This window comes from Centruroides vittatus, unplaced genomic scaffold (genome assembly GCF_030686945.1).
Source record: "Centruroides vittatus isolate TY-2023 unplaced genomic scaffold, ASM3068694v2 contig_1824, whole genome shotgun sequence".
Lineage (NCBI taxonomy): Eukaryota > Metazoa > Arthropoda > Arachnida > Scorpiones > Buthidae > Centruroides > Centruroides vittatus.
In genome coordinates, this window is record NW_027121123.1 from 1,939,997 (window position 1) to 1,966,208 (window position 26,212).

The 26,212-nt window shown below is 27.0% G+C and overlaps 1 protein-coding gene across 2 annotated transcripts in view; it reads right to left on the bottom strand.

Moving 5' to 3' along the window:
- Nucleotides 1-26,212, bottom strand: part of olf186-M (Ki-ras-induced actin-interacting protein-IP3R-interacting domain olf186-M) — a 126,442-nt gene that overhangs the window by 60,585 nt on the left and 39,645 nt on the right. For both annotated transcript variants that reach the window (XM_067264155.1, XM_067264154.1), the window contains 7 exons: nucleotides 22,371-22,535; nucleotides 14,964-16,169; nucleotides 11,586-11,661; nucleotides 9,307-9,461; nucleotides 4,151-4,193; nucleotides 2,891-3,019; nucleotides 1,593-1,816 (listed from right to left, as the gene is read on the bottom strand). In XM_067264155.1, the coding sequence (XP_067120256.1) occupies nucleotides 1,593-1,816; nucleotides 2,891-3,019; nucleotides 4,151-4,193; nucleotides 9,307-9,461; nucleotides 11,586-11,661; nucleotides 14,964-16,169; nucleotides 22,371-22,446 (1,909 nt within the window). In that variant the 5' untranslated portion in view covers nucleotides 22,447-22,535. The remainder of the gene's footprint in view (nucleotides 1-1,592; nucleotides 1,817-2,890; nucleotides 3,020-4,150; nucleotides 4,194-9,306; nucleotides 9,462-11,585; nucleotides 11,662-14,963; nucleotides 16,170-22,370; nucleotides 22,536-26,212) is intronic.

Sequence of the window (26,212 nt, forward strand, 5' to 3'; positions counted from 1 at the left end):
AGCATTGAAAATAAAATCATATAATAAAAACTAAATTGTTAAAAATAATTACAAATACCTCAAAAATGTAAATTAATTTGTGTTCTCATTTATTTTCTATTATGAGATACTTTGCTGATATCATCATCATCATCATCAGACAATAAATTTGAATTCAATGGAAAATAAATCAAAATTCTTGTACATTTTGATTTGTTTTCCATTGTGCTGTATCTGTGCAGCTACACAATAAGATAAAAATGTAAAAAAAATTTTAAGACACTAAAATTACTGGACCTATTTAATGTATAACACACAGCTTATTTTCATCCATTGGATGGATAAAAAAAAAATTTATATATAATGCACAGAAAAATTTACCATTAATCTAGAATGGTTAGATAAATAAAAGAATTTCCAAAATTTATCATTTTAATTATTAATAAATTTTATATCATTATAGTACAGTAGAGAGTCGAAAATCGGAATCAATTGGGGACTGGGGTGGTTCAGATTAGTCATTTGTTCCGATTACCAATTATGTACGAAAAAATATATTAACCTGTCCAATGTTCAAATTTTTCTCCGTTGCGTGTCGCTTCATGTTGAATTTTCGTTGATTTTAAGCCTAACGAAAATTTTTATAATAATAATCGAGGCTATCGTATCGTTAAAAATTATTTCTGCATTTTGTACAAACAAAATAAATAAATTGAAGAATATAAAAACATGAAAATTATACTTTAGAAGTAAATTTAGTATCAAAAACGTTCGATTCAGCACGACACAGTCCGATTGAAAATCGTGCCGATTACCGGCGGTTCCGATTAACGACTCTCTACTGTAATAAGTAAATATTAATTTATGATCAAATGATACAGCTGGACTCTTATTGGATAACAAAGTTACATAACCTGTGACAAAATAAAAATAATTCTGAAAAAATTTAATGAATTCAAAAGAACTAATGACAAATTAGAAATATATCTGATTCAAATTGCTTTTGATATCAATGATATTATTATTGTAATATATTTAACAATAATCACTGAAATTTATTATGTTTATATCATAATCTAAAATAATATTTAAAAATTTCAAATGTATTTCAGATATTTACATTAATACAAAACAAAGGCAGCCAGAGTATTCCATAGTAACTATTACTTCCAAACATTTTATTAAAAAAATACTTGACTAAACTAAACTTGAATGGATCATACGTTTCTGAGATGACTGAAGCTTAAAACTGCCACAAATGTCAGTTGAAGAATAGTTACAATTACTTTGAATTTCATTAAAATTAAGAACTGTAACATCAGATTTTTCTACATATTGCTGCCACCAATCTTTTTCTGTTTCATGGACTTGATTCGAATCTTCAGAGCTTATTGTCACAGATATGCAAGGAATTGTCTTATCGTCAGATGAGTGTTGATGTAAAAATTCGTTATTTACACCATCTACAAATTTAACACCCATTTTTTTCTTAGATTTCCGTGCACCTTCTGAATGAGAATCAATATTTCGTATGATAATATCTTTTATACAGTTCTCTTGCTTGCTCATAGCAGGCAAGCTCCAACTACTTCCAATTTGTGATTCATACTGACCTGAAAGACCCATGTAGCCAAGAGAACTGTTATCATGTCGATGATATAAATCCTCTTGCTGTTGTAAAAATGTATTAATATCAACTCCTCGAACTTGAGAATGCTGTTTCAAGAAGCGTTGAGGAATCCTAGAGAGAGGATCATAACTCTGCTTTCCACCAAATCCAAGTGCTAATAAAATCTCTTCTGGATCCTCTCTACGAGCTTCAAGAAGAGATTCAACACTGAAAATGAATTAATATTTATTAATTTCTAATTATAAATCACAACAATGCTTTCAAAACACTTTATTAAGATATCTGTAAAGCATGATTCTAGTCTATAGTAATTTATTTACATATAAATTATGATTAAAAATATCTTAATTTTCTTTTAAAGAAGTTATACAAGTTTAACTGATATTTCAATATTTTTTAATGAACTTTATTCCATATTATATCACATGAATTCAATCATATAGAGAAGTACACACTTGGTATGTACTTCGCTATATGATTGTTTGACCCATGCTACTATTTAAACACCAAGTGTTTAAATAGTAGCATGGTCTTCTGTTTGAGAATCCTAGAAAATTATAAAACACAGTTTCAGAAAATTAAGTGATGAAGTAATTGATATGATTATACAGTAGTAACAAAAAACAAATATTCAAAAATTAAGTGTAATGTTCTCTGAAAAAATGCAGATATTAATGAATCAGTAATATGATGCAGGCATAAGTTTTTGCAATTGAATTTTTATCAAGTAATCAATACAGACATATAGATAACATTTTTGTACTTTTCTTTGGTTCTGAAAAAATCTGATTATTATTTGACTACTTTTTACAGCAGAAGAAATGTATTATTGAAATGCTTTTTATACTTTTTCACTCACACAATAAAAATAACCAAATGTCTTAAAGATACAATTAACACAAAATTGAAGCTGAGTATCTGAATCAAATGCAAACAGTACAGTTAGAAATAACTTGTGATGATGTTTGAAAATAGGAGCACAACAAAATTAAGCATAAAACCTACGTAATTCTAAGTTAAGTAATAAAATCATAAAATAATTAGCATACAATTATCATCTTAAATTTATTTTGTATTCTATTAAATACAAAAAATTCAAGATTAATTATTATTTTATTGCTTGAAAAAAGATTCACTATATCATTTAATTATAAAATTGATCAACTTTCTTAATTTAAATCTTTATGAAATCAATAAAATAATTATTTTCATAAGAGTAACTCAATTGTAAATAAAATAATAATAATTGTATTACACTACAAAAGAAAACAACATAACTACCTTGATATACTTGATATACCAGAGATACCTGATGTTTCTGAATTAAAACTATTTTGTTTACAACGCAAATCATCAAGAGTAATTTTATTTGGTTGTGGTGATAAGGTACTAGGAGATGCATCAGCAGACCTAAAATATTTACAATTATGGTTAACATTTAAAATTATAAAAATCAAAATTATATATGAAGAAACAAATACGATATATTTATTTATGAGTGTATATACACATTTATATGAATTCTTTATAAATTATTTTACACATTGTTCAGTTTTTTAAAATATAACCTTTTATTTTATTCTCTGTTAATTTTATAACAGACAACATTTGAAAATTGAACTAGTTTTTAAAATTAATTATTATAAATATATTTAGTAATGTTCAAGATATGCATTAAAATATTGATAAAGTTGACTTTAGAAATATTACAAAATGAATAAAAAAAATTTAATTGTATAAATAATAAGACTTAATTCAATTTTTGATTAGATAAAGAATAAATGTTTAAAAATATTCCAGCATTTATCAATTTTTGACTTAACATATATTTAATGAAACCTTCCATTTGTATGTGTATATGAATTTAATTTTCTGTTAATGGAAACCAGCCTTTATGGTACTAAGAGAAAAATTGTTTGCTTAATTGCCCACAAATGTTTAAGACAGCAATGGGTAATAAAGTGAGGCTATTTACATGTGTGATTAAGTGAGGATTTATGATACTGAGGTAGACTTTTTGAATGAAGTTTTTCCTAACCAATGAAATGAGCAAAATGGACTAATTCAGTTTCTACCTGTTCATGACAATCCCTTTGAACTTTTCATATGAAATTATAGAATGAGTTTCAAATGCCTGTTACATATGTAGAAAATTAAAAGGTTGCATAATAAATGCAGTGAAACTCATTCAAGACATGTCATATAATACATAGAGAAAGACTGAATATTGTCTCAATATTGTGATCTCACAATATTGAGACATGATGCACATATTAAGATTTCTTAAAGATGAGAAATCTTTCTCAATTTGCTCACTAATTAGAATAAATCATATGGCTGTATCTGTTATCCTAAAATAAATATGAGTTTCTATAATCTGTCAGTTCTTTTTCAGACAACCTGCATTTTTCCATAACTATATGTGAAATATAGAATTATGAGACTTTTGTGAAAAATGTGGCATTAAAAAGAAAAGCTAACTTTTATTACCCAACATAAAAAGTTATGAAAATTAATTGATATCAAAATAAAAAAATTTACCTTTTGCCTGCTATATATCCATGAACACCATGTAAATTGTGAGCTGAAAAGAAATTAAAATATTACATTTGATTAATAGATTAAAATTTTGAAATTAATAAATTTAAGACAACAATTATATTTTAAAATAATGACAAAGTAGAAAAGAATTTTATACTTTGAAATTAATGAGACTATGTATTTTAAATGCCTTGTATAATTTCCATTAAATGTTTCATAATTTTTCAATAATTAATATTAAAATTCAGCTAACAACGAAATAATTTCAGCAGATTTTCTAATAATAGTCAATCTCACTAATCCAAACTCTGCTTAACTGAACTAACTGTATTCACTTTGAAGCTATATGTTCTAGTCAAAATTTTTAAAACCATGTTAAATTTGTAAAATTAATATATATTGGGTCTTCAAGAAAGTATTTTTAATTTTTAATTGCCAACTGTAAAACATCTTAGCTCCACCCTCAAGCAATGTACGATATTTAACTGAAATAAGAAAAATAAGAACCATTATATTCAACATGCTTTTGCCAATGTGGTAGGAGTAATTTTATATCACATACATAAAGATCTGATATTTTAGAAGTCAAAAATTCAAAGAGGAGGTTTTCGACATTCCCTTGTTGTCTACAGTGTTTCTACCTCAAGATGATTTCTGGAGAGTAGATGTGATAGTCTGTTGGAGAAAGGTCCAGTGGATATGGAGGATGAGACGAAACTTCAATGTTCAACTTGTGTAATTTCTGCTGTGTTCTCCTTGTAATGTGTGGTCTGAAACTGTCATGTAGGAAGATGATGCCTTTCTTATTGAGGGCAGCTGACTTGATTTTTCATAATGCCCAGTTCACTGATTAGGAGTCTGCTGTGATTATTTCTCCTGGTCTGAAGAAGGTATAGGGAATAACTTTGGCTGATTACCACCAAACTGTAACCAAAATATTCTTGGGATGTAAGCTCAGTTTTGACATATTCTAGATGTTCATCAGTGTCAAGTCATTGAAAAAACCTCCTCCTGTTATCTATATGATCCATTTTTTTAATCCCTGTTACTACCTGTCCAAGAAGGAATCATTTCTGTTACACAAGAACAGTAAAGAACACACAACTGCATCTGATAATTTGTGGGGCATCCAATGGTCCAGCTTTTTCTTCTTTCTCATGTCACATAGGTAGTTCCAAACAATTAAATGTAAAATGCCAAGCTTTTCTGTTCTACTGCTGCCAAATGAACCAATACGATAAAACCAAAAATACTTTTTTGATAATCTATACTATAAATTTTAACAGAAATGTATGTACATACCAAATAAGATATAAACAATTTTTAAATCTATGCATATTTGTCTGAAATCCTTTGACTTTTATAGTCCCCCTAATACAACTTTTAACCAGCATGGTGGTGTTGGTAAAAAGAAATAGTTTGACTCTAGCAAATTTGAAATGTGCAATTCTGACTCAGACCATTCCCTTTTTTAAAATGCCACACTATGATTCCTTTTATGAGAAAGATACTACGGAAAACCTGAATATTTTTATCTAAAATTTCTCTCTAAAATTTACAGTAAGAATTAAAAAATGAATATAACAAATTTACCTTAGAAAAATTTTTGAGTACATAAAGAAAAACACATCTTAATCGGCCAAAATAATTTCACTTTTATTTGTTAATTATCAAAAATTGATTTAAATTTAATCAATTTAAAGAAAAAAAATTAAACATGATAAAATAACAATTTGGTGGAAAACGTAACTTAAATTGGCCTGTAAAATAGTTTCTCCTGCTCCAGCTGCTATGGAAATAATTCATTTCCTACTGAAGGTTTATGTGAATATATTCATTTAAATTAATAAAAGTTATTTTCTGAAAATATAGAACATATCATGTACAATATACATAAGAGTTTGGTGCAAAATAGCCTTTATAGATAAATTTAGATATCTTAAAAGATATTCATCAAATTGTCTATTTCCTTAGAAATTTCTTCAGATACTAACTAAAAAGTACTTTTCAAACTTCACATTTTACTAATAGAAAAATTCAAAGTTGGAGTTAAGGTCAAAACAATTTTACCAACTCCAACTCTGCCCTAAACCATCCAACTCCATAATACTGCTTTTGAGTATTCTAAACAACCTCATGTAATAATTAGTTCAAATAAACCAAGAATGCAATATAACTGAAAAAATGAACTAATTAGTTTAAAATTCTTTGATTTTAAATTTTGAAAATAATCTTTCTAACTTTTAACTCTTCTTGATTTCTTAAAAATTATAGTTGATGTTTGAAAATTTACCGTATTTTATGGACTATAAGACGCACTTTTTTCTTCGAAAAATTGCCTCCAAAATTCAGGCGTGTCTTATAGTCCATAGCATCTTATAGGTATTTTTTTAAAAAGTTGCTTAAAAATTTAGGTGCGTCTTATAGTCCGTAAAATACGGTAATTACTGAAAATTATATATTATATAGATTAAACTTTAAATTTATAAAAAAATTTTTTTATTATGACGTATAATTATTTATAATTGTGAATTAAAGTAAAATCACAATCAAAACTTTGATATAAATAAAATGTTTTCTGATACAAATTATTATTTATCTTCACAATACAGTGGAACCTCACTTAACAAGCATAATTCATTCCATATTCTTACTTGTAATGCAACACACTTGTTAAGCGAAACAATTTTTCCCATAGAAATTAATGTAAAATATGATAATGCTCAACTTTTATGCCTTTGTGTCCTTAACTTATGTATTTATGCTTAAATTATCAACTAGAACTTAATTTATTACGAGGACTTATTATACTGGATAACTGGTTCTGCAAGTTAAATAATCAAATCAGAAATCAGGTGATAAAAACTGTTTTTTCTGATTTGAATATTTAACTTGCAGAACCAGTTATCCAATATAATAAGTCCTAGTAATAAATTAAGTCCTAGTTGACAATTTAAGCATAAATATGATAATGTGTTCCATGCCGAGAAAAATACTCAAATACCATATTTACTTGCATATAAGACGAGGTTTTTATTCAATTTTCACTGCTTCAAAAACCTAGGTCATTCTATACACATAAGCAAAGGATCCTTTGCATTTTTGCAATAATTTTTGTGAACCATGCATAGTTCATGCTGCCATTATAGCAGAGTGCTATTGAGATCAAGGTGAATGTCACTTTTAAAGAGATGATCCAAAAATAGCTGGTCACTTAGCAATGATTATAAATGTAATTATTTCATATTTGTTAAATTGGTATTTTTAATGAATATTTGTACATTCTGAATCATTAAAAATAAACTTTTTCCTGTCATGTGCATTATAATCTTTTGGTTTTGCTACATGGGTATCAGGCATGGAAAAGCATTCTTCAAAAACTGATGGCAGTCATTCAGAAAATACTATATTTTAAATCCATTTAATGGATCAGAAGATGATGCTTTGTGGAGTAACAGTGAAAAAGAGGAGAATTGTAATGAAGCTTTGGAGGGCGAGTCCGAGTAGACAAAAAGGTGATAGCGTCAAGAAAACATGGTTGTTCGCCTTAATACGTGCATTTGATAATAATTTATTTGTGATTAAATGAAATAAAATTAGAATTGTATTAATAAATCTCATTTTCTTTATTTTGATCTTTAAAGTCACACCTCGTCCTATGTGCGAGATCGTCTTATATGCGAGTAAATACAGCATTTTACGTATAACATTTATTCAAAAAAAAAAAAAAAAAAATACAATATACATTGTTAAGGAGCATGAATCATCATCATCTTTTCTTCTAGTATGGAATGAACCAACCTGGAACGCAAATTTAATTTGCAGAAAACATAAAAAAAAAGAAATCAGAGACAATAGCACGATGGAACATGTGGACAATCCGAGACTTCTCCTCCTTGTCACTCGTTATGTGAAATGCCACTTGTTAAGCGAGTCATTTTTTAAAAATTTGATTTGCTCATTATATAAAATCACTTGTTATACAAGATGCTCGTTAAATGAGGTTCCACTGTATTCACATTTAAGAATTTTTTTCTCTTAAGTCTCCAGTAGTCATATGGGTCTCACAGATCCCCCAGCACATTTTTTCAACTTTCCTTATATTTAAAATTTTGTACAAAATCTGAAAAAATATCTAGCTTTTTAACTTTTTATTTTTAACCCAGATAAACATGCAGTTCATACTTTTTCATTGCATAGATAGTTTTCAAGAATGTGGAGACCTGAGACCTCCAGATTTTTTTTGAAAACTAGGCAATATTTAAAACAGAAAGCAACTTCTAAAGGTAATCACAAGGAGTTATCTTTTAGGTATTATATAAAATTAGGGGGGGCCTAGCATTGCTCGGGCAAAATTAATGACAGTGTAGATTAAGATTATTACGTTATAGTCAACCTTACCCATTTTCACAGAATGCAAGAATTGGGATCCCCTGTTTCCAGACTAATTAGAGAATTTTTAGACAGGTCTAAAAATGTGTTTGATTTCCCGCAAAAATGAAAAAACTGCATCTGCGTCTTGCACATCGCTTTCTCTTAACAATTCCATTGTTGATGGAAGTGTTAAGCCTTATTCCTGTCCATCTCCCCCGTGGGGAGGAATTTCGAAAAATCCCTTCTTAGTGTGCATTCTTGTGATGTACCCTAACTGTGTACCAAATTTCAACTTTCCACTCTTAACCATTTGGGCTCAGCGCTAATTTTTTATCATCATCAACTCGTCTCCGTAATGTATTTAGAAGATTTAATCCTGTCCCTCTACCCCGTGGGGAGGAATTTAGAAAAATCCCTTCTTAGTGCATTCTCGTGGCGTACCCTAACTGTGTACCAAATTTCAACTTTCAACTCCTAACCGTTTGGAGTTTGGGCTCTGCACTGATGATGATAATGATCATCATCATCATCATCTCATTTTGATTATATATATAGATATATAAAATTAAAAACAGCACCACACCTGAACATACATTTAAAACATTCAACAAAGACACTTGATTGATTTGTTTGTTGATAAATCAAAAATTATCAAAATATATTTCTAAATTTTGATGAATCTGTACTATCTTAAAAACAGTGACTAGATAATTACTAAAAAGTAATCTTAGTTAAATATAAATATTTTTCTAATTTTAAAATAATATGTAATATAATTTCACCTTCTGCTCCCAGGGTTAAAGTATCCTCTGTTGATCCATCATGAACATTTTCATTTTCTGCAGGACTGTGAAACTCATTGTCAGTGGGTGATTCCAACATAGATGAAGTTTTTTTATGTTTATCAAGAGAGAGAGGTTTTGGACATAAAAGAGCCCTAATAAAAAAATACAAATAATATAAATATTAATTATTAATGAACTATAATATATTGTTTGGTTAAAATTTAATGAAACTAAAACATATTTCAAACAAATAATTATTCTATTAATATCAATTCATCATTTATAAAATACATATTATATTTATAGTTTACGCATATCTGATACTTCACCTATAAATGTTAAAATATATGAACAGATCTAAAATAAAAAATTTTTCTGAACCATAAAATTAAATATTGGTAAAAGTTACAATAATCAAAACAATAAACAATTATTATTATCAGATAAATTTAGAGAATATGTCCTTCAGATTAACAAGGAGATGGCATGACGTTGAAGTCACCAATTTTGATCAAACTTGGTGAGGATATATTGCATCCCCAATAATTGGCATGTGCCAAGTAGTAAGGCTCACTATTCAAAATTAAACAAGAAAATTAAATATATATAAAATTTACTATAATTTTTATATATAAAACTATAATTTTCATTTTATTCTTGATAATTTTAAATTTATTATATTTATTTAAAAATTACTTTCAAATATTCATGTGCAGTATATATAGGAATCATATGTAATATATATTTATAATTTATTTGGGAAGAGAGTAAGATATAAACTAAATTATTGTTATTTAAGATCAAATCTGTTAGTAAAAGTGACATTTTTAGTAACTTTACTCAATTTGTTTGCTCTTCGGGAGCAGAACTTTGTGAATGATAACTGTTGTAGAAGCAGGTGAAACAATAAACATTTCTGCAGTTTGCACATTGAATAAATGCAGCATTTTCACAACAAGATGATTTACATGTGTCACTGGAAAAACATTTCTCTGTCATCAACTACACTCAAACCTGTTTTTGTGCGATTTTTTGTGTGTGTAATGTGTTTTGTGCAATTATTTTTGTGCAGTATACCAATTTGATTGAAATTCATATACCACACACAAAAAATCACACAAAACAAATCGCACAAAAAAAGACTGCACAAAAAACAGGTTTGAGTGTAATCTGAAGGAGAACCATGTGTACCTTATCATATTTGAATTATTATTATTAATAATTCTATTAATATATTATCATTAATTGATAATATATTATAGAATGTAATTTTATTACATCTTCTCAAGATAAAATTTCTCAGTGCTACTCTATTAATTATGAACAATTCTGTTGTTGTTTTATAAAGTTGTTGATTTTCTGATAAAAATAAATATTGCACAGCTGACATAGATGTACATTTTGGTGGTATAATTTTCAATTACACAATGACTGTTGCCAGAGTGTATAAGTACATAAATATGCAAAAAAAGTTTTGTTTTTAAATAAATATTGCTTTTGACATTGACTTGTTACTTGAAATGGGCTTATTTTATTGTTTTATTACCCTGCTTATTGTATTGTACATTTGTAGTTTTCTGAAAAATAAATCAGTTTTTTCTCTCTGACAATATAATCAATTTAAAAATACCAAGAATAGGACGAAAATTATAGTTTTATTAAAAAAAAAAATCACATTGATACTGACAAATTTGAAACACCAACTTCCTGATTAAGGAATTGGCATACCTCATGGTAGAAATTATGAAGGTTTTAATGATTGTGCAATTTTGAAGTTTCCTGTTTAATTTTGAGTAGTGTGACTTACTGCTTGAAACATGTCAGTCACAGCAAATGCACTATATCTTTGCTGAGTTTAATCAAAATTGATGACTCCAATGTCACAAGTAAGTCAAAACAATCCCTCTGTCCCTTTGTAAGTCAAAACAATCTGTTCCAATTTTATTTCAGTGGCTAAAATTTTTATCTGCAGATGCATATGATAGTTAGCTTATTATATAAAATTTACAGTTACTCTGCTCAAGTTGTATATACTGAAAAATATGTTCATAACTTTACTAAGAAACCACAGTTTATTATAATTTTGCCATTATACAGCAAGAATATAACTGTAGCTATTTGACAAAATTATTGCTTTATGTCCTCTTATATACTATCTGTCTCCAAGCTACTATGCCAATAATGTCATATATTGTTAAAAATTATTTTTGTATGGAATTAATGATTTCTTCTTCTTTTTTTTTTTTACTAATACGTAATATTAAAATTTTAAATACCTTTCATCTCCTGTTGTCAAATCGATGGAGTTCACCCAATCTTGAATAGTTACAGGTGATTTTGGTGGTGGAGTTCCTAGATCATAAAATTATGGTTAAAATTAGAACTTTATTTGTATCTTAAAAAATAATCAACATGTTAATCATTTATAATTTTATCTTAAATTTATGATGTTAAACAAAACTCTCTGAAAATTATATATAGTGTAGCATCTGTTTATTGCTCAAACAAGATCTGAAATGTACTACTTTGTATACATACAATTTTTAATCATATAATACTGAACAAGCTTGATAGTTATTCAAAATATCATTGAAAATTTATTAATTTTGTAAAGTATATTGTAGTAATAAAAGATATACAGAGTATCAATAAATTATATTTATTGATACTCTGTATATTTCAGATTTCAATTTCAGATATCAATACAAAAATCAGATACCACTTAATATTTGTTAAAACAGCCTAATCTCAAACTTTCATGTGAAAATCATTAAAATATTCCCATTCCTGATTTTTGATTGATGTTTGAAGTACAGATAATTTGGACATCCTGTATCATGATACATTATAATAAAGCAGCATCATTTCTAATTTATAATAATCATCAAATGAAATAAAAAAAAATGATCATCTTATATAAGACAACATGGTTAGGGTTTCTCATTTCCCGGTCTTTTGCTTGTCCTGGGATTTTGGGGGAAAAGTGAAATGTTTTCTGGGATCCTGGACTAATTATTTTTAAAACAAAAAATATCTTGAAATTGAATGTTATAATTATTTTTCATTTTTAAAAGTAATTTAATACATTTTCCAACCTCTAAAATCATAATATTAATAATGCTGTGTAAAATATATATTAAAATTACCTTTAAATTACATAGAAATTTTCACAAATAGAAAAAATTTATTAAAGTTTGTTCAAAACTGCTTTAAAAAAATGCCTTTGAATTGAATTGAAAATTTAAAGAAAAAATGAACTTAGATAAAACTTCTAACTTAGAAGGTATTTTCGTTTTTTAAATATAAAAATTTACAATAATATTTTGTATTATATTTTAAGATTTTGAAAACCAAAGATGGTCAATACTCCAATCACTCAATCTGGTTATTATTTTAATAATGAAAAGTCTCGCTACTGAAAATGCCCTTTCCAATTCAATGGATGTGGGTGGAATTGTCTTTAATGCATTTAAAGGCAGACAAATGTTATATGTTTTTTCACCCATAGTGTCGAAGATTTCTAGTTCGTTTTCAAGATGCGTTGCAGTACTTCTTTTGCTCTCAAGTATTCTTGATTTGTCTACCTTGGCTGCTTTAATAGCGGTATCAAACTTATAGTCTGATAATTTGGCAGTTCGTTTGGCTTTAGTAATCAGGTTTATGAAGAAAAACTTCATACTTGCAGATTTCGTACTCATATCTATCCTTGCCCAATTTGCACAACCTGGCATAATGCAGTTATTGAAGCTACTGGGCATAGTTAAAATTAAGATGCATTGGTACAATTGTTTAAGATATTACAGGTTCTGACAAGTAAAAGATTTTCAGAGTCCTGCCACAAATATATATTGATTATTGACAATCTGTGAGATGTCATAACAAGCAAAAATTTAAAAAATTAATAAGCAGGCTTAAAATTAATAAATACAAATGTATTCTGACAGTTTATGAGTTAATTATACTCTGTTTGAAAAACTTCAACCTTAACACAACAAAGAAAAAAAGTGAATTTCCCCAGTTAAAAAAATAACAGCCGGGATTCGAAGATCCCGTTTAAGAAATCCTAAATATCATATTTAATTTTAAAATATTTATTTTCAGAAGCTATAAAAAAAATATAAATTATAGTTTAAGAAAAATAATTTTTTTTTAACATTTAAGGAATAAATACAGTAAAACCTCTAATCCTGAATCTCTTCTTAAATTGAATTGGATTGTTGGTCTTATAAATATACTATATAATATAATGTATTTTTCTACTCTTAAAAGTTACACAAATTTTCATGTATCTTGACACTGACCCTTCTGTCAAACTCAGCAGGTGCTGACCAACCAATTAAGCTCTCTGAATCCTTTTGATGCATTTTGTGGTAAAGCAGCTTTAACACAGCTGGATAAGCAAGCCAATGACAGTCTATTTCAAATTAAACTTGTTTATCCAGCCATACTGAAGCCACTTTACCAAGCAATATACTCTTTGTTCATGACAACAGATACCAGTTTAGTTGGAAAACCCATCAGATCTTGTAGGAGTATTAAAATTTAGTGAAAACAACTTTTAGTGGAGCAAGTTAGCCAGTAGTAAAGTATTTAGTAAAATTTTTAGCAGTTAAAAAAATAAAAAACATTCAATGATTCTATAAGTAGTTCTATCACAAAAAAACAAACAAAACAAGAAAGTAGAAAATGGTTGGGCAGCATGAAATCTGTATATCATCCATGATATCTGCATTGCATTTCATTATTCTCCTGGCTTTCAGTTTTTCACTAATAAATTATGCCTGAACAAATGAATGCAAGACGTAGGACAACAGAACTGATTCTGTTGGAAGAAATTTACTCTTATAAAACAGTTTATGATACACAATAATGTGTATCATAAAATGTGTTCATCACAAAATATCACAAATTAATATGTTCATCTTCCTCTGTCAAACAACAAAGCAAAAATCTTAGAATGATAGCAAAAAGAGAACACACAAGCAAAAATACTGTAAAAACTAAAAAACAGTTCTTGAACTAACAGGTAAATTCCAAAAATACATTGACTACTTGTATTACAAAAACTGACTTTGTAAAAGTTGAAACTTGTTAGCAAAATACTGAAAATAAGCAACAGATATTTTCTCAAATTATCTATAAATAGGCTAACATTGGCCTGAATAATTATTATTATTAATTCCTACAATTTGCTTTTACTGGAAATGTTTAGTTTCATTAATGCTGTAGATTAAACATTTAGATTAATGTAATATACTGCAATTCAGTCACACATTGTGCTCGAATAAAAAATTTTCTATTCTTCATATACCTCAAAATATGTGGAACTTTCCATAACAACTCAAACTTGACCATTTTTTTTGGTCCCTTAAAATTCAAGATTTAGAAGTTTGACTGTATATACAGTATTAACTTTAAAATTAATATTTCTTAAATATTATTATTGTTTACATCTTATATTTAAATTTATTAAAACTGATTTTATGATCAAGTTCCATAATCTTGAAATTAAGTGTTTTAATTTTTATTGAATATTATACTAAACAAATAATTTTATATTTAGGATTTATATATACTGTGTTAGTTGAATAAATGAAGATGATCTTAAAACTTAAAAAAAGTTTATAGATATGATATTTTTGAAAAATATTTACCTTTTGCTAATTGTGCACTTTCAGAAACATTAACAGAAATATTACAAGCAGAATTTCCAACATGTTCATTTTCCAACTGAGTAACTGATATTTCTTCTTCCAATTTACTTGATAATGCAATTTGTTCAGAATTACTTTTAGGCATATTCAAACATACTGGTAAACTAGTCATTTTATTTAATGTTTTCATTCCAGTTTTTGTACATTTTTCTTTAATATTTGATTTTGCAAATATTTCATGATCTGTAGTTAACCTATCAAATTTATCATTCCTTCTAACAGAATTAGTTAAAGATTTTAATGTTATATTCTCAGTAAACTTATCTAAATCATCACATGCTATTTCTCCATTTTTAATTTTCTGCCAGTAATCGTGACTATATTTAATTGCACTTAGTTTCTCCTCTGGACTAAGATTGCTTCTTAATACTTTCAATACAGATTTTAAGTGAATATCTCCATATAATTCAGAATCAGATTTGATATCAGGATTATTTTGACGACCTTTAATTTGTCGTCTCGTTGAAGTATCATCACTTAAAGATTTAGTAAAATTACAATTATTAGAAAAAGAATCTTCTTTTGAAACAGCATGGTCTTGTTCACTTTTGCACAGATTTTGAAGAGTTAAATTTGGATCGTTATCCTTTTCACAGATTTTATTTTCATTATCTTTTTTATATTTAACTTTATCTATTTTATCTTCAGCATTTTTATTTTTTGAATATGAAATACATAATTTACTAGTAGAAGTTTTTTTACTGTTTACAAGACTTTTGTTCTTTCCTTTATCACTGCAACTAAAAAATCTTTTTGCTTTAAAATTTTTTATGACTGTGTCATCATTCTTTGACTGTAATTTTTGTTCCGATTTTTGCAATTTTTTCTTATCTGAAGCACCAATATTATTTGAAGACACAGAAACTCCTCTCCTTTTACAACAAAATTCACCAGTAGCTTTCCCTGTTGAATTTGCTCCAAGTGTTTGAGAATTTTTTGATGAATTGAAAGTTTTACTCACAAAACTCTCTTTATTTAATGTATATGGAAATTCCTTGTTTTCTAAACTAGATGTCTTTGAAACTGCACCTTTACTGGTAAGTTTCTTAGTGGTGAAATTTAAAAAAGATTGTGAAGCAGATGAAAATAATGTTTTATTAGTTTTTGAATTAGAATTTAGCTGGGCTTTTCCTTTCAAATTTGTACCTTTGAGAAAAAAAATTATTAAATATAAATTATAATTTTAAAATTATATTAACATATTATTCAAATATAAAATTTAAGCTATACTTTAAACATTTTTAATATCTATTATTAATAAATAATCTTTAGAATATTTATTTATCTACAATATCTTAATCTACAATTCTTCCACATTTCAAAGAAATAAAGAATTCAGAAGATTTAAAAGTACAATAATTAATAAACTATCTTACAATCAAAGCCTAAATCAAATTACTAAACTGTAAGACTAAATTCCAAATTCTTTCTAGACTATATTAATTAATTAATTTTGAATTTGATCTAAATAAAAGATAACCAAATTTTGTTAGTAATTGTATTAACAGATATTTCACTAAATAAACAATTTGACTATTTTCTACTAATTCTGATGCAAATTCCAAATCTAAACTCAGAATTTCCTACCAGGCTCACTTATTTGTAAGAGATCAACCTCTGTTTTCATAATTATGCCATAAATTACTTTGATTAAATACAATTATTTAAATAATATGGTAAGACTTCAAAGTATCTATGCTGTATGATGGTTATAAGACTTCCTTACAGTTAATTTATAATATATTTTATTTTTGTTAACCAGGTAGCTGAAAGGAGTATGTCCCATAAAATTCACAGTAACCATGATTTGGAGAGAATCAAGGGATCATTACATGGATTGCTACTTCTACATGATCAAAATTGCCAGAACAACAGTGAAGATCAGCTTTCTGTTGGCTATAAGATTACATGGCTCTGATACAACAGGAATAGGGAGCTCTAAACTATGCTCCCTGTTCCTGTTGTACTAGAGGCATGGAATGCTTATTATGATGAAGTGAATTCCAATACATGTATTGACCCAGGCCTGGCCAACCCAAATTGTTTTGCGGGCCACTTTGATCACGTGTAATATTACGGTGGGCCACAATTTAGGCAAACATGCTTTTAAAAAAGTAAAACAAATACAAAATGAATAAGATTTTATTGTTATACCAAGAGTTCGTACTTGCACTTGCGCATTATAACAATGACACATGCAAATTTTCATTTATTTAATTGTTTTGGTATACACATAACAGGAAACAAAAATTTTAAGATATATATAAAGTCGCTTAGTGGGACACACAATTTAACGTGATGGGCTGCATGCGGCCCGCGGGTTGGCCAGGCCTGTATTGACCTTTCAATTGAAGATAAAGAAAAGGATCCACATTTTTCTGTTAACTGGCTCTCGTCTAGTTAACTAGCCAAATTAAATAGTTTTGTACACAATTGCAACTTATCCAATAAACAGGCTGAATTATAAGGTCCAGACTTAAGAGATGGAATTTGTTAGTGATAAGTATGAAAGAATGTTTTTTTTTTCCATGAAAAGAACTTGAATTTGAACACTTCTTCCAAGCCAATTCTCTAAAATACTATAATGATATTGACACTGATAAAATGTAAAACCATATCAACAAATTTAAAAATCATTACAAAAATATTACAGTGTAGATAAGATGCAAGTTTATAAAATTGAGCAAAATTTTATTAATATTTAGTCTTAGAATGTTTCAACAATATCATCATATCTCAAGAACCAGCTGAATATTTATAGTATAATATAATTTATTGAATTTTCCAATCAAAGTTTAACCAAATTCAAACTAAGAAATAAATTTCTAAAATGTACATATTTAACTAAAATTCTCGTAATCTCTCATTAGAATTTGCCATAAATAGACAGAAATATTTGTTTCATTATCTTACAGATATTTTATTAAAATGTATTATAAAAAATTGAATATAATTTTCTGAAACATTTAAGAACAATGCTCAGTTTCTATCATCATCTATTATTCAAATATTTAATAGAAATGTTATAATAATTTTTATTCTATAACATTTTTAGTTTTATTTTCTTTATACTATTTAGGAGATATTACTATATAAAAACATTAAATTTGGAGAAAAGACTATTGGTCTTGAGTTAATTTGCCTAGTACTATTAGATTTGATTTTGATCTTGGCAAATAAAATTCCCATATAATTCAAATATTAAACACAGTAAAGAAAATAATATGAATAATAACAGTCTAGTCAAATAAACAGTTCAAGAAGCTATGGAAGAAACTCGAGATTGTTTATTGTACAATTATTATATAAGAAAAATATTTTAATGTGATATACATATTAATAAATATTTTGATAAGAACAAAAATTATTTAACTATATCAAATATGATAAAATATAGAAAGCACAATAAATTTATAAATAAATAATATGCTCTATTGCATTGTAATTGGAGGAAATAAAATTTGCAAATAAAACACACTTTTAATATATGAATTTTACTTAATACAAACATAATATATGCATATATTGGTTTTATATTAAATAGCTCAATATATTGTAAATATAATTCTTACCAGTAAAAACAAACTTTAAATTTTACTGTAATTCTATACTGTTTTAGTTTTGTAGAAATGCATCTTAATTCTACAGTTAAGATATATAATTAATTATAGCTTTAGAAGTTTTATTTATGTGGTTAAATTAACTTAAATTTTACAATATGAATGCTCTTAAAAAATTTAAACAACTAAGAGAAATACAGATTTGAATTTAAAATATTTCTCTCAAAATTACATTAAATAAGTTTTCAAATGTAAATGAGATGATAAATTTTTTTTTTTATAAAATATTAGACAACTGTTGAAATTTTTTAAAATCTAATTAATTTTGTAAGTAAAGTGAAATTATATTTACAAGTTATGGAAAATACACAATCTCAATAATTCAAGACAATTAAAACTAGACTGACTTTGATTATACAGAGTGTATAAATAATTAATGAAAACATTTGAAACCATATAAAATATACAAATTTATACTCTATTTTTATTCAATAAAATGCTATAATATATATAAAATGTAAATAAACTATAAAGTTTATTTACATTATATATATAAATCAAATTTCTAATTCTTAAAATATTTTAAAATTAAAAAAAAAATCGTTAAAATTATTATATTATATAAAAATACATAAAATTATTATTATATTATTCAAACTTTATTATATATAAATAAATAAAAGTTTTCATGTTTTAACTGAAAATTATTTAAAATTCAGAATGGAAATTTGCTAGAAATAGTTATTTATTCAGCCAGAAAAGTATAATAGAATTATTGTATAAAATAATTTAAAAGTTTCCTACTGTTAAATACTATTAAAATTTGAAACAGAGTTTGAGACAAAGATTTCCTACTAAAAATAGCTTTATAGTAAGTAAAATACAGGTTAAAAAAGACAAAATTTATAATTTTATGAACTTATGCATGTTTTAAGTCATTAGTCATAAAATATGATTTTAAATAAATTGATTAAACAGATCTCTTCAGATTAAAATTCCCAAATGAATGAGATCTGAACTATTGGGACTATACAGATAGAAACATCTGTATAATTACATTTTTAAAATAATTTTTTTATTCAAATTTGATGTCATAATTTTCAATTAAAATCTAAATATTTGCATACCATTTTTGTTTGTAAGATGGTATCTGATCATCTATATAATGATGTAAAATAATCATCAAACTTCTATCATTATTTTAAAGGATACAGCTTAAATTACTTAAACCTGTAGCTATAGTAGCTCTTCAGTATAATTAGTTTGATACATTGAATCTTAATATTGAGTTTGCTTCTTTATAAAAAAAATAACCACATATTTTTATTACTATTTTTCCATAATAAGTAGATACAGTAATACCTCAGTTTTTGTTGATTTTTTCACAAAAAATTTGTCTCGATTTTCGTCGGCACCTCACCGAAAACAAAGGTCGACCCATGCATTTTCTTGCTCAGTGTGGTGTTGTTTCTCATTGTGTGAGCACTATTCCACGCATCTAGCCAAACAATTTCATTGCTTTCCTTTCTTTTTAGCTTCATCATGGGACCAAAGAAAGTTTCCAGAGCCATCAGTCCTCGGAATATCATGTTAAATGTTCATTTATTCTTTATGTTAGTCTTTTATATTCATTTTATATTAATTTATTATTGTTTTTAGTATTAAACACTATATTTATTCTCTACAAAATGTGTTTTTGGTATATATTTTGGAGTGTCTAGAATGAATTAATTGGATTTACATTGATTCATATGGAAATAATTGCCTCGGTTTTTGTCGGTTTTGAATTTTGCTGATTGTTTTCAGACAGATTATTGATGAAAACTGAGGTATTACCATATAGCATTGTATTAATGTTTATATTTAGTTTTGTTTAATAGCAAATATATCAAACAAAAACAATTAGCAATAAACCTTACTATGAAGGACTTTAAAAACATCTGGATATATCTTAATTGTTATTAATAAATTTGAAATGAATAAATAAAGTAATATAAAAACTATAAATTGCTTTAAATCTTGGAAAATCCCATTTTTGAAAAATATTTCTTCCATCACCAGATTTCTTTGTAGTGTCTTCTTCATATTAATAAATAGTAAAATTATTGAGTAATCTAATTTACATATCTTTGCTACCATACTTTATAAAAATGATGTCACAGATATTTTTTTAGGTTTCTCTGAAAACTGCTTACTGTAATTTTATATGATTCAAACTGAAGAAAATCAATTATGTTATGTCCTCCATTGTATTAATTTAAATATTTTTAAAATTTTGCAATATTTTCATTCAACAAATGAAGGCTTGTGTCAAATAATGTTGCAAGCACAGAAATAACCAAATGGAGATTTTTTATTATACTTGTGCACTGCAAAACAATGCAGCAAATAGTACATTTACTATTAAAAAAAAAATTAACTGGACTATGATAAAAACATAGCCAGTTAGATCTTCTGACTTATCAACTGCATGGAAAGATATTGCATGTATATAGAAAATGACAGAGGAAAAGGCATTCACTTTCAACTCTTTGGAGCTGTGAGTGCAAAAATTAGGAAAGAGAAGGTATCATCAATCCTCAAATTGAAATCATAAGAAATTAAAAATGCAGAGGGAGTCAGGAAATGAATATTTGCACACACAGTGGACAAATTAAACCAGCTGTAAAGTCGTAAAGTGAGGTGAGTGGGAAAACATTGCATGCACCACGCTGTGAAGTTTGCAGCATGGCATGTGCAAATAAAGATGATGTAAAGGACCTCAGTATTTTATAAAATTTTTTCTGATGCAAAGGCATCTTAAAATTATCTAGGTGATGTAGGATCAGATTACAACTGTTATTAGAATACAACGCTCCCATCATGATTTACAGCCACGAAATGCATTTTACTTACTGCTGTCTATGAGAAGTTATGCACATAATAAAGTTCTGAATTCCTTTAATGGCTTCTAGAATATTCATCTGCCATATGCACACAGTAGGCAGTCCCAACGAAAAGTGCCAAGAAGAATGACCTACTTTCCATGTACAAGTTTCTGACTTTTACAGATCTTTAAAATCTGATGACGAAAGTAATAATACTAACTAAATCCAAATAAGGCATAACTTTCCATTTGACAATCTGTGCTTTCATTAAAGGTATTTTCATGCTTTGCTAGTGAGAGAAATTATGTCACAATAAATGTTTTTCCATTAATACAAATTTTTGTTAAGTGCCCCAAAACATGCAGCTTATAAAATGCTGTGTCATAAATAAGAAATAAGAACATATATTTTAGCAGAAATATGTACTTTAAAGTCAAAATCTCACCTTGAAACCAAAATATATTAAACTTTTAATGTTGCATGCAATAAGCACTTGCAACAAAAGTTGCAAGTGCTTATTGCATGCACTGAGAGTAAAACACAAAGTGCTTTACTCTCATTTTCTAATGTGTTCACAATGAAAATGACGCAATTTTTTGCACCAATATAATTCCTACTCCTTTAACTGAAATCAGTTATCATTTCAACTGCTGCAGTGCAATTTACTTTTTCAGTTTTTCTGGAAACCTACTTTGCCACTTGCAACAATATTTGATACAAGTCTTCAAATATTCACAAGTATAAAGTTATTTGCATAAACTCTCTTCCTATAATTAAATATAAATTTACAATATGAAAAATGCATGCATTTTGCACAACAATAGTTAAACTAAATAATTTCAAAGACAAAATGAAAATAAATAATGATGCAAGTTCAAATGGGTTAGAAGTTGAGATATATCCAAGTTTCAAGAACAGACCTCTAGCCCCAGGGGGTGTAGCCATAATTACGGATGAAATAAAATTGAGATTAGAAGGAACAGCAGTCAAAGTCATAAACAGTTGAGGTCAGGATAAAAAAAGAGAGGGAAATCACAGAAGAGGTGAAGAATGAAGAAATAAAATCCTGTTGAGATGTAGTTCATCTGCAAAAGATAAAATTCAAGATTCTTCTTTACATGCAACTTTCTTTCATGCTCTTCAAAAATTAAAGTATTGATATATATATATATAAATATATAAAAAATAATTTAAAAATTACAAATGTTCATTCTAAAATTATAAATATAATAAATTATTCATATTTAAATTAAAAAATTAAAAACAAAATATTTATATTGCATTACCAGTAATTACAATACAAAGTGGTTAAAATAATAAATATGTTTAACACAAAACTATAAGGATAAAAATTGTATAATGTGTCTTTTGCAGAAATTCTTTAAAATTTATTTTTAATTAACAAATTAAGTTTGAATATATATATTTTAATTGCTAACTTAATCTAATAAGATCTAAAAAATAATTACATATCATTTATTAAAATTATTATGAAAACTCAATCTAATTTTTGATTCAATTTTAAATTATACATCTACTGTTAAAATATCAGAACAATATTCAATTAAAATAAAGAAATATACATTAAGGCAGATACCACAATGTTAATATCAATTGACTGTTTTGCTATAAGTATTTAGAACACAATGTATTATAAATACTCATAGCCTAAAGATGACAGTTGTATTTTGTCAAAAACCATTGAAAGGAGGTAAATACTTTTCCTTAATGTTTGTTCCATATCGATTTACTTAATACTATACAGTTTCAAGAAAGATCAATTAATACAGGAGAGAAAAATCAGCAAGATGAAGTTAGACATTATACTTCAGTTCTTAGTAATAAAACAAATTTACATTTAACAATGATATTTCTTCATTGTGTCAGTTAGGTTGCAGCAAAAATCTTCATGACCTGATGCCAATTTTCATTACTCTAACTTTGTAAAAAAACTTTTTGTTTTACAACATAATAGAATTTCATTTCTGTCTTTTCAAATTAGTCATCTTACTTAACAATTTAGAAGCTAATCTCTAAAACAGACTATTTATACTGGTTACCGTTGAAGGATTAACAAAGAAATAGAATAAAAACAAGATAAAATAATAATGACAGAAAAAAAAAAAAAAATCCCAGCAATGAGCTGCTTAACTTTCCCAGGAACATTAACAACTGTACGGGGCACCATCTGTTATGATATATTATTAAAAAACTTAATTTTTAATTATTATAAAATGGAAAATAGCTTAATTTTGAAGATAGGGACAGGTTTTATAAAAAACTAAATGCTAATAACAAGTAAAATCATCATTAAGTCCAACCCTACTGGAGATATAACACACTACCCCATTTACTTTCACATTCCCCTCAACCTTTAATCACCAAAATTTAATAGCATCAATCCCCCTAATAAACAAACCTCATTGCAAAATTTAAGAAATTTTCGACAAAAAGCACAGGAGTTATTAAGCTTCAAAGAGGGTGAACAAAATTGTGCCCCCCACACACACACATACAGAATAAATCCATACCACATACAGAAACCATCCATACCTACAGAATAAATCTCCAAATTTTTTTGAATTTCTCAACATTTCAAGGTCCGAGTTCAAAAATGAATTCACATTACTCGGGATTCATTTTTTGACCGATTGTATATGACAGAGGGAAAGTATGGCAGTCTGTTAATTATTTATAAGTACACTTAATTTTTTGGGTATAGAAAAAACTGTTAACATTTTTTAAATCAAACTTGAAAAATCATTAATTATGGACAATTCACTGATACTATACAAATTTTTAGCAATACAAAATGATAATTAACAAAATTAAGATAAAATTTCTAAAATTTTGAATTTTTTACTGTTAAGAAATTATAAGTACTGTACATTAGTTAAAATTTACATTTAAAGTGATTTTAGTAATCAATTGGACCCCTTTAACTTCGATAAGACTAAACAACCTATTTGACATTGAATCAATAAGTTTTTGTAATTATTGAAGTGTGATTAAATCCCAGGCTTCCATTATTACAATTTTAAGTTCATTTACTATTTGATATTGCCAGATTTTTTATAGATTGTTCTGTTAAGATGCCCCACAAAGTTTCTATTGGATTTATGTCTGGACTTCTAGAGGGCCAATCAATCACACTGATTTTTTCACTGATACCATGTACTTGTGAACACCCAAAAAATTACATAGGAGAAACAAAAAGAAAAGTAGGAGCAAGACTTAAGAACATGTCGCCAATCTAAAATATAGAAGAGTAAACTCAGTCTTTTACAATCATTGCACAATAAATAATTGTAATATTAACAAAAAAAAGGTAAGGATTTTACTCAAAGAAAAAAATTGGTACAATAGAAAATTTAAAGAGTTTTGAAATTATAAAAAGTAAAAAATATCAATAAAAATTTAAGTATAAAGGTTAATGAAAACTGCTTAAAAATACTATAAAGAAGTACAAATAAGTTGATTATAAAAGAAGGAAAAAATTATGTATTAATTTGTAAATTAGAAAATAATAATAATAGTAATATGTGAACAAGAGTTAAGAAAGCCTAGTGAAAACCATCACCACCATCAGTGAAAGCTAAGTGCTGTTCAATGCACCGTCGAAAAATTTTAAATGTAAATAGATGTAATTTTAAAAAAAGATGTGTATTTATGTATCAGTTAACACCTCTTCTTAAAAAAATGTCTTAAAGAAAAAGGTATGTTTTAATTTACCATCATATAATATTTTGTAATATAGAAAATATATGTTCATATTTTATTATGTTGTTGACAGAAGAGGGACACATGCCCAAAATGCACATCAGTGTCTAAGATATTCCTGAATAAAGAGTGCTATTAAAGATGCCTAGTGTCTACCTAAGCACCCAGTTGTGAAGTAAAGAATGATTAGAAGACGGTTTCAGAATAAGTTAACTGATTTTTCATTTAAAAACCATTGTTATGTTTGACTTTGAATTGAAGCATCGTCCTGAAATTTCCAATTGTTTCCTTCTATAATTGATTCAAATGTGATTAGGTTATTGCAGAGCAGTTCCTGGTACAGTGGGTGATTGGTTAACAAACAGTTCGGTTAACGAACAAATCGGATAATGAACACTTTCGCAAAAGATTTTTATGTTCGGTCAACAAACGCCTCATAGAACAAACACAAGCAGCAGCGACATAAAATAATGAATACCGATTAGTCTTCCCTTGTCTTCAGGCAACAATTTGAAACTTTTTGGAATGCGGGAGACATTGACATCGCCACTCAACCCAGTATATACTGATTGAATAGTATTCCTCTGAACTTTGAAACTCTCCCTTGTAATTCCAGTCTTTTATTTTTCTCACAGAAAGAATTTTTTATAATATTTGTGAGACTGTTGGGCAGGCACTTGTTAAGTTTTGTCTCAGTTTTTATTTTTGAAAGGTGAGAGTATAATAGCAAAGGTAGAGAGTGGGCAGTATGGTTTGAACAGGTGATGTTGCTGGGCAGTATTGTTTGAACCGGTTTACAGTAAGCTGCAGTTCAATCTTATCTAAGAAAAATACTGTATAATCAAAAATACTCAAGCAGCTTTAAGGAGTAACAAAAATCACATCTGAGAAATAAAGTACATTGAAGAGCTCATAATGGAACCTGAAACTGATCTGGCGACAGAAGAAAGCCAAGAACTCTTGAATGAAGAACGCCAGGAAACTCAGTGAGATATTTTTTCTTCTGAAAAAGAGGATTAATGCCAATATCTGCTATTAAACA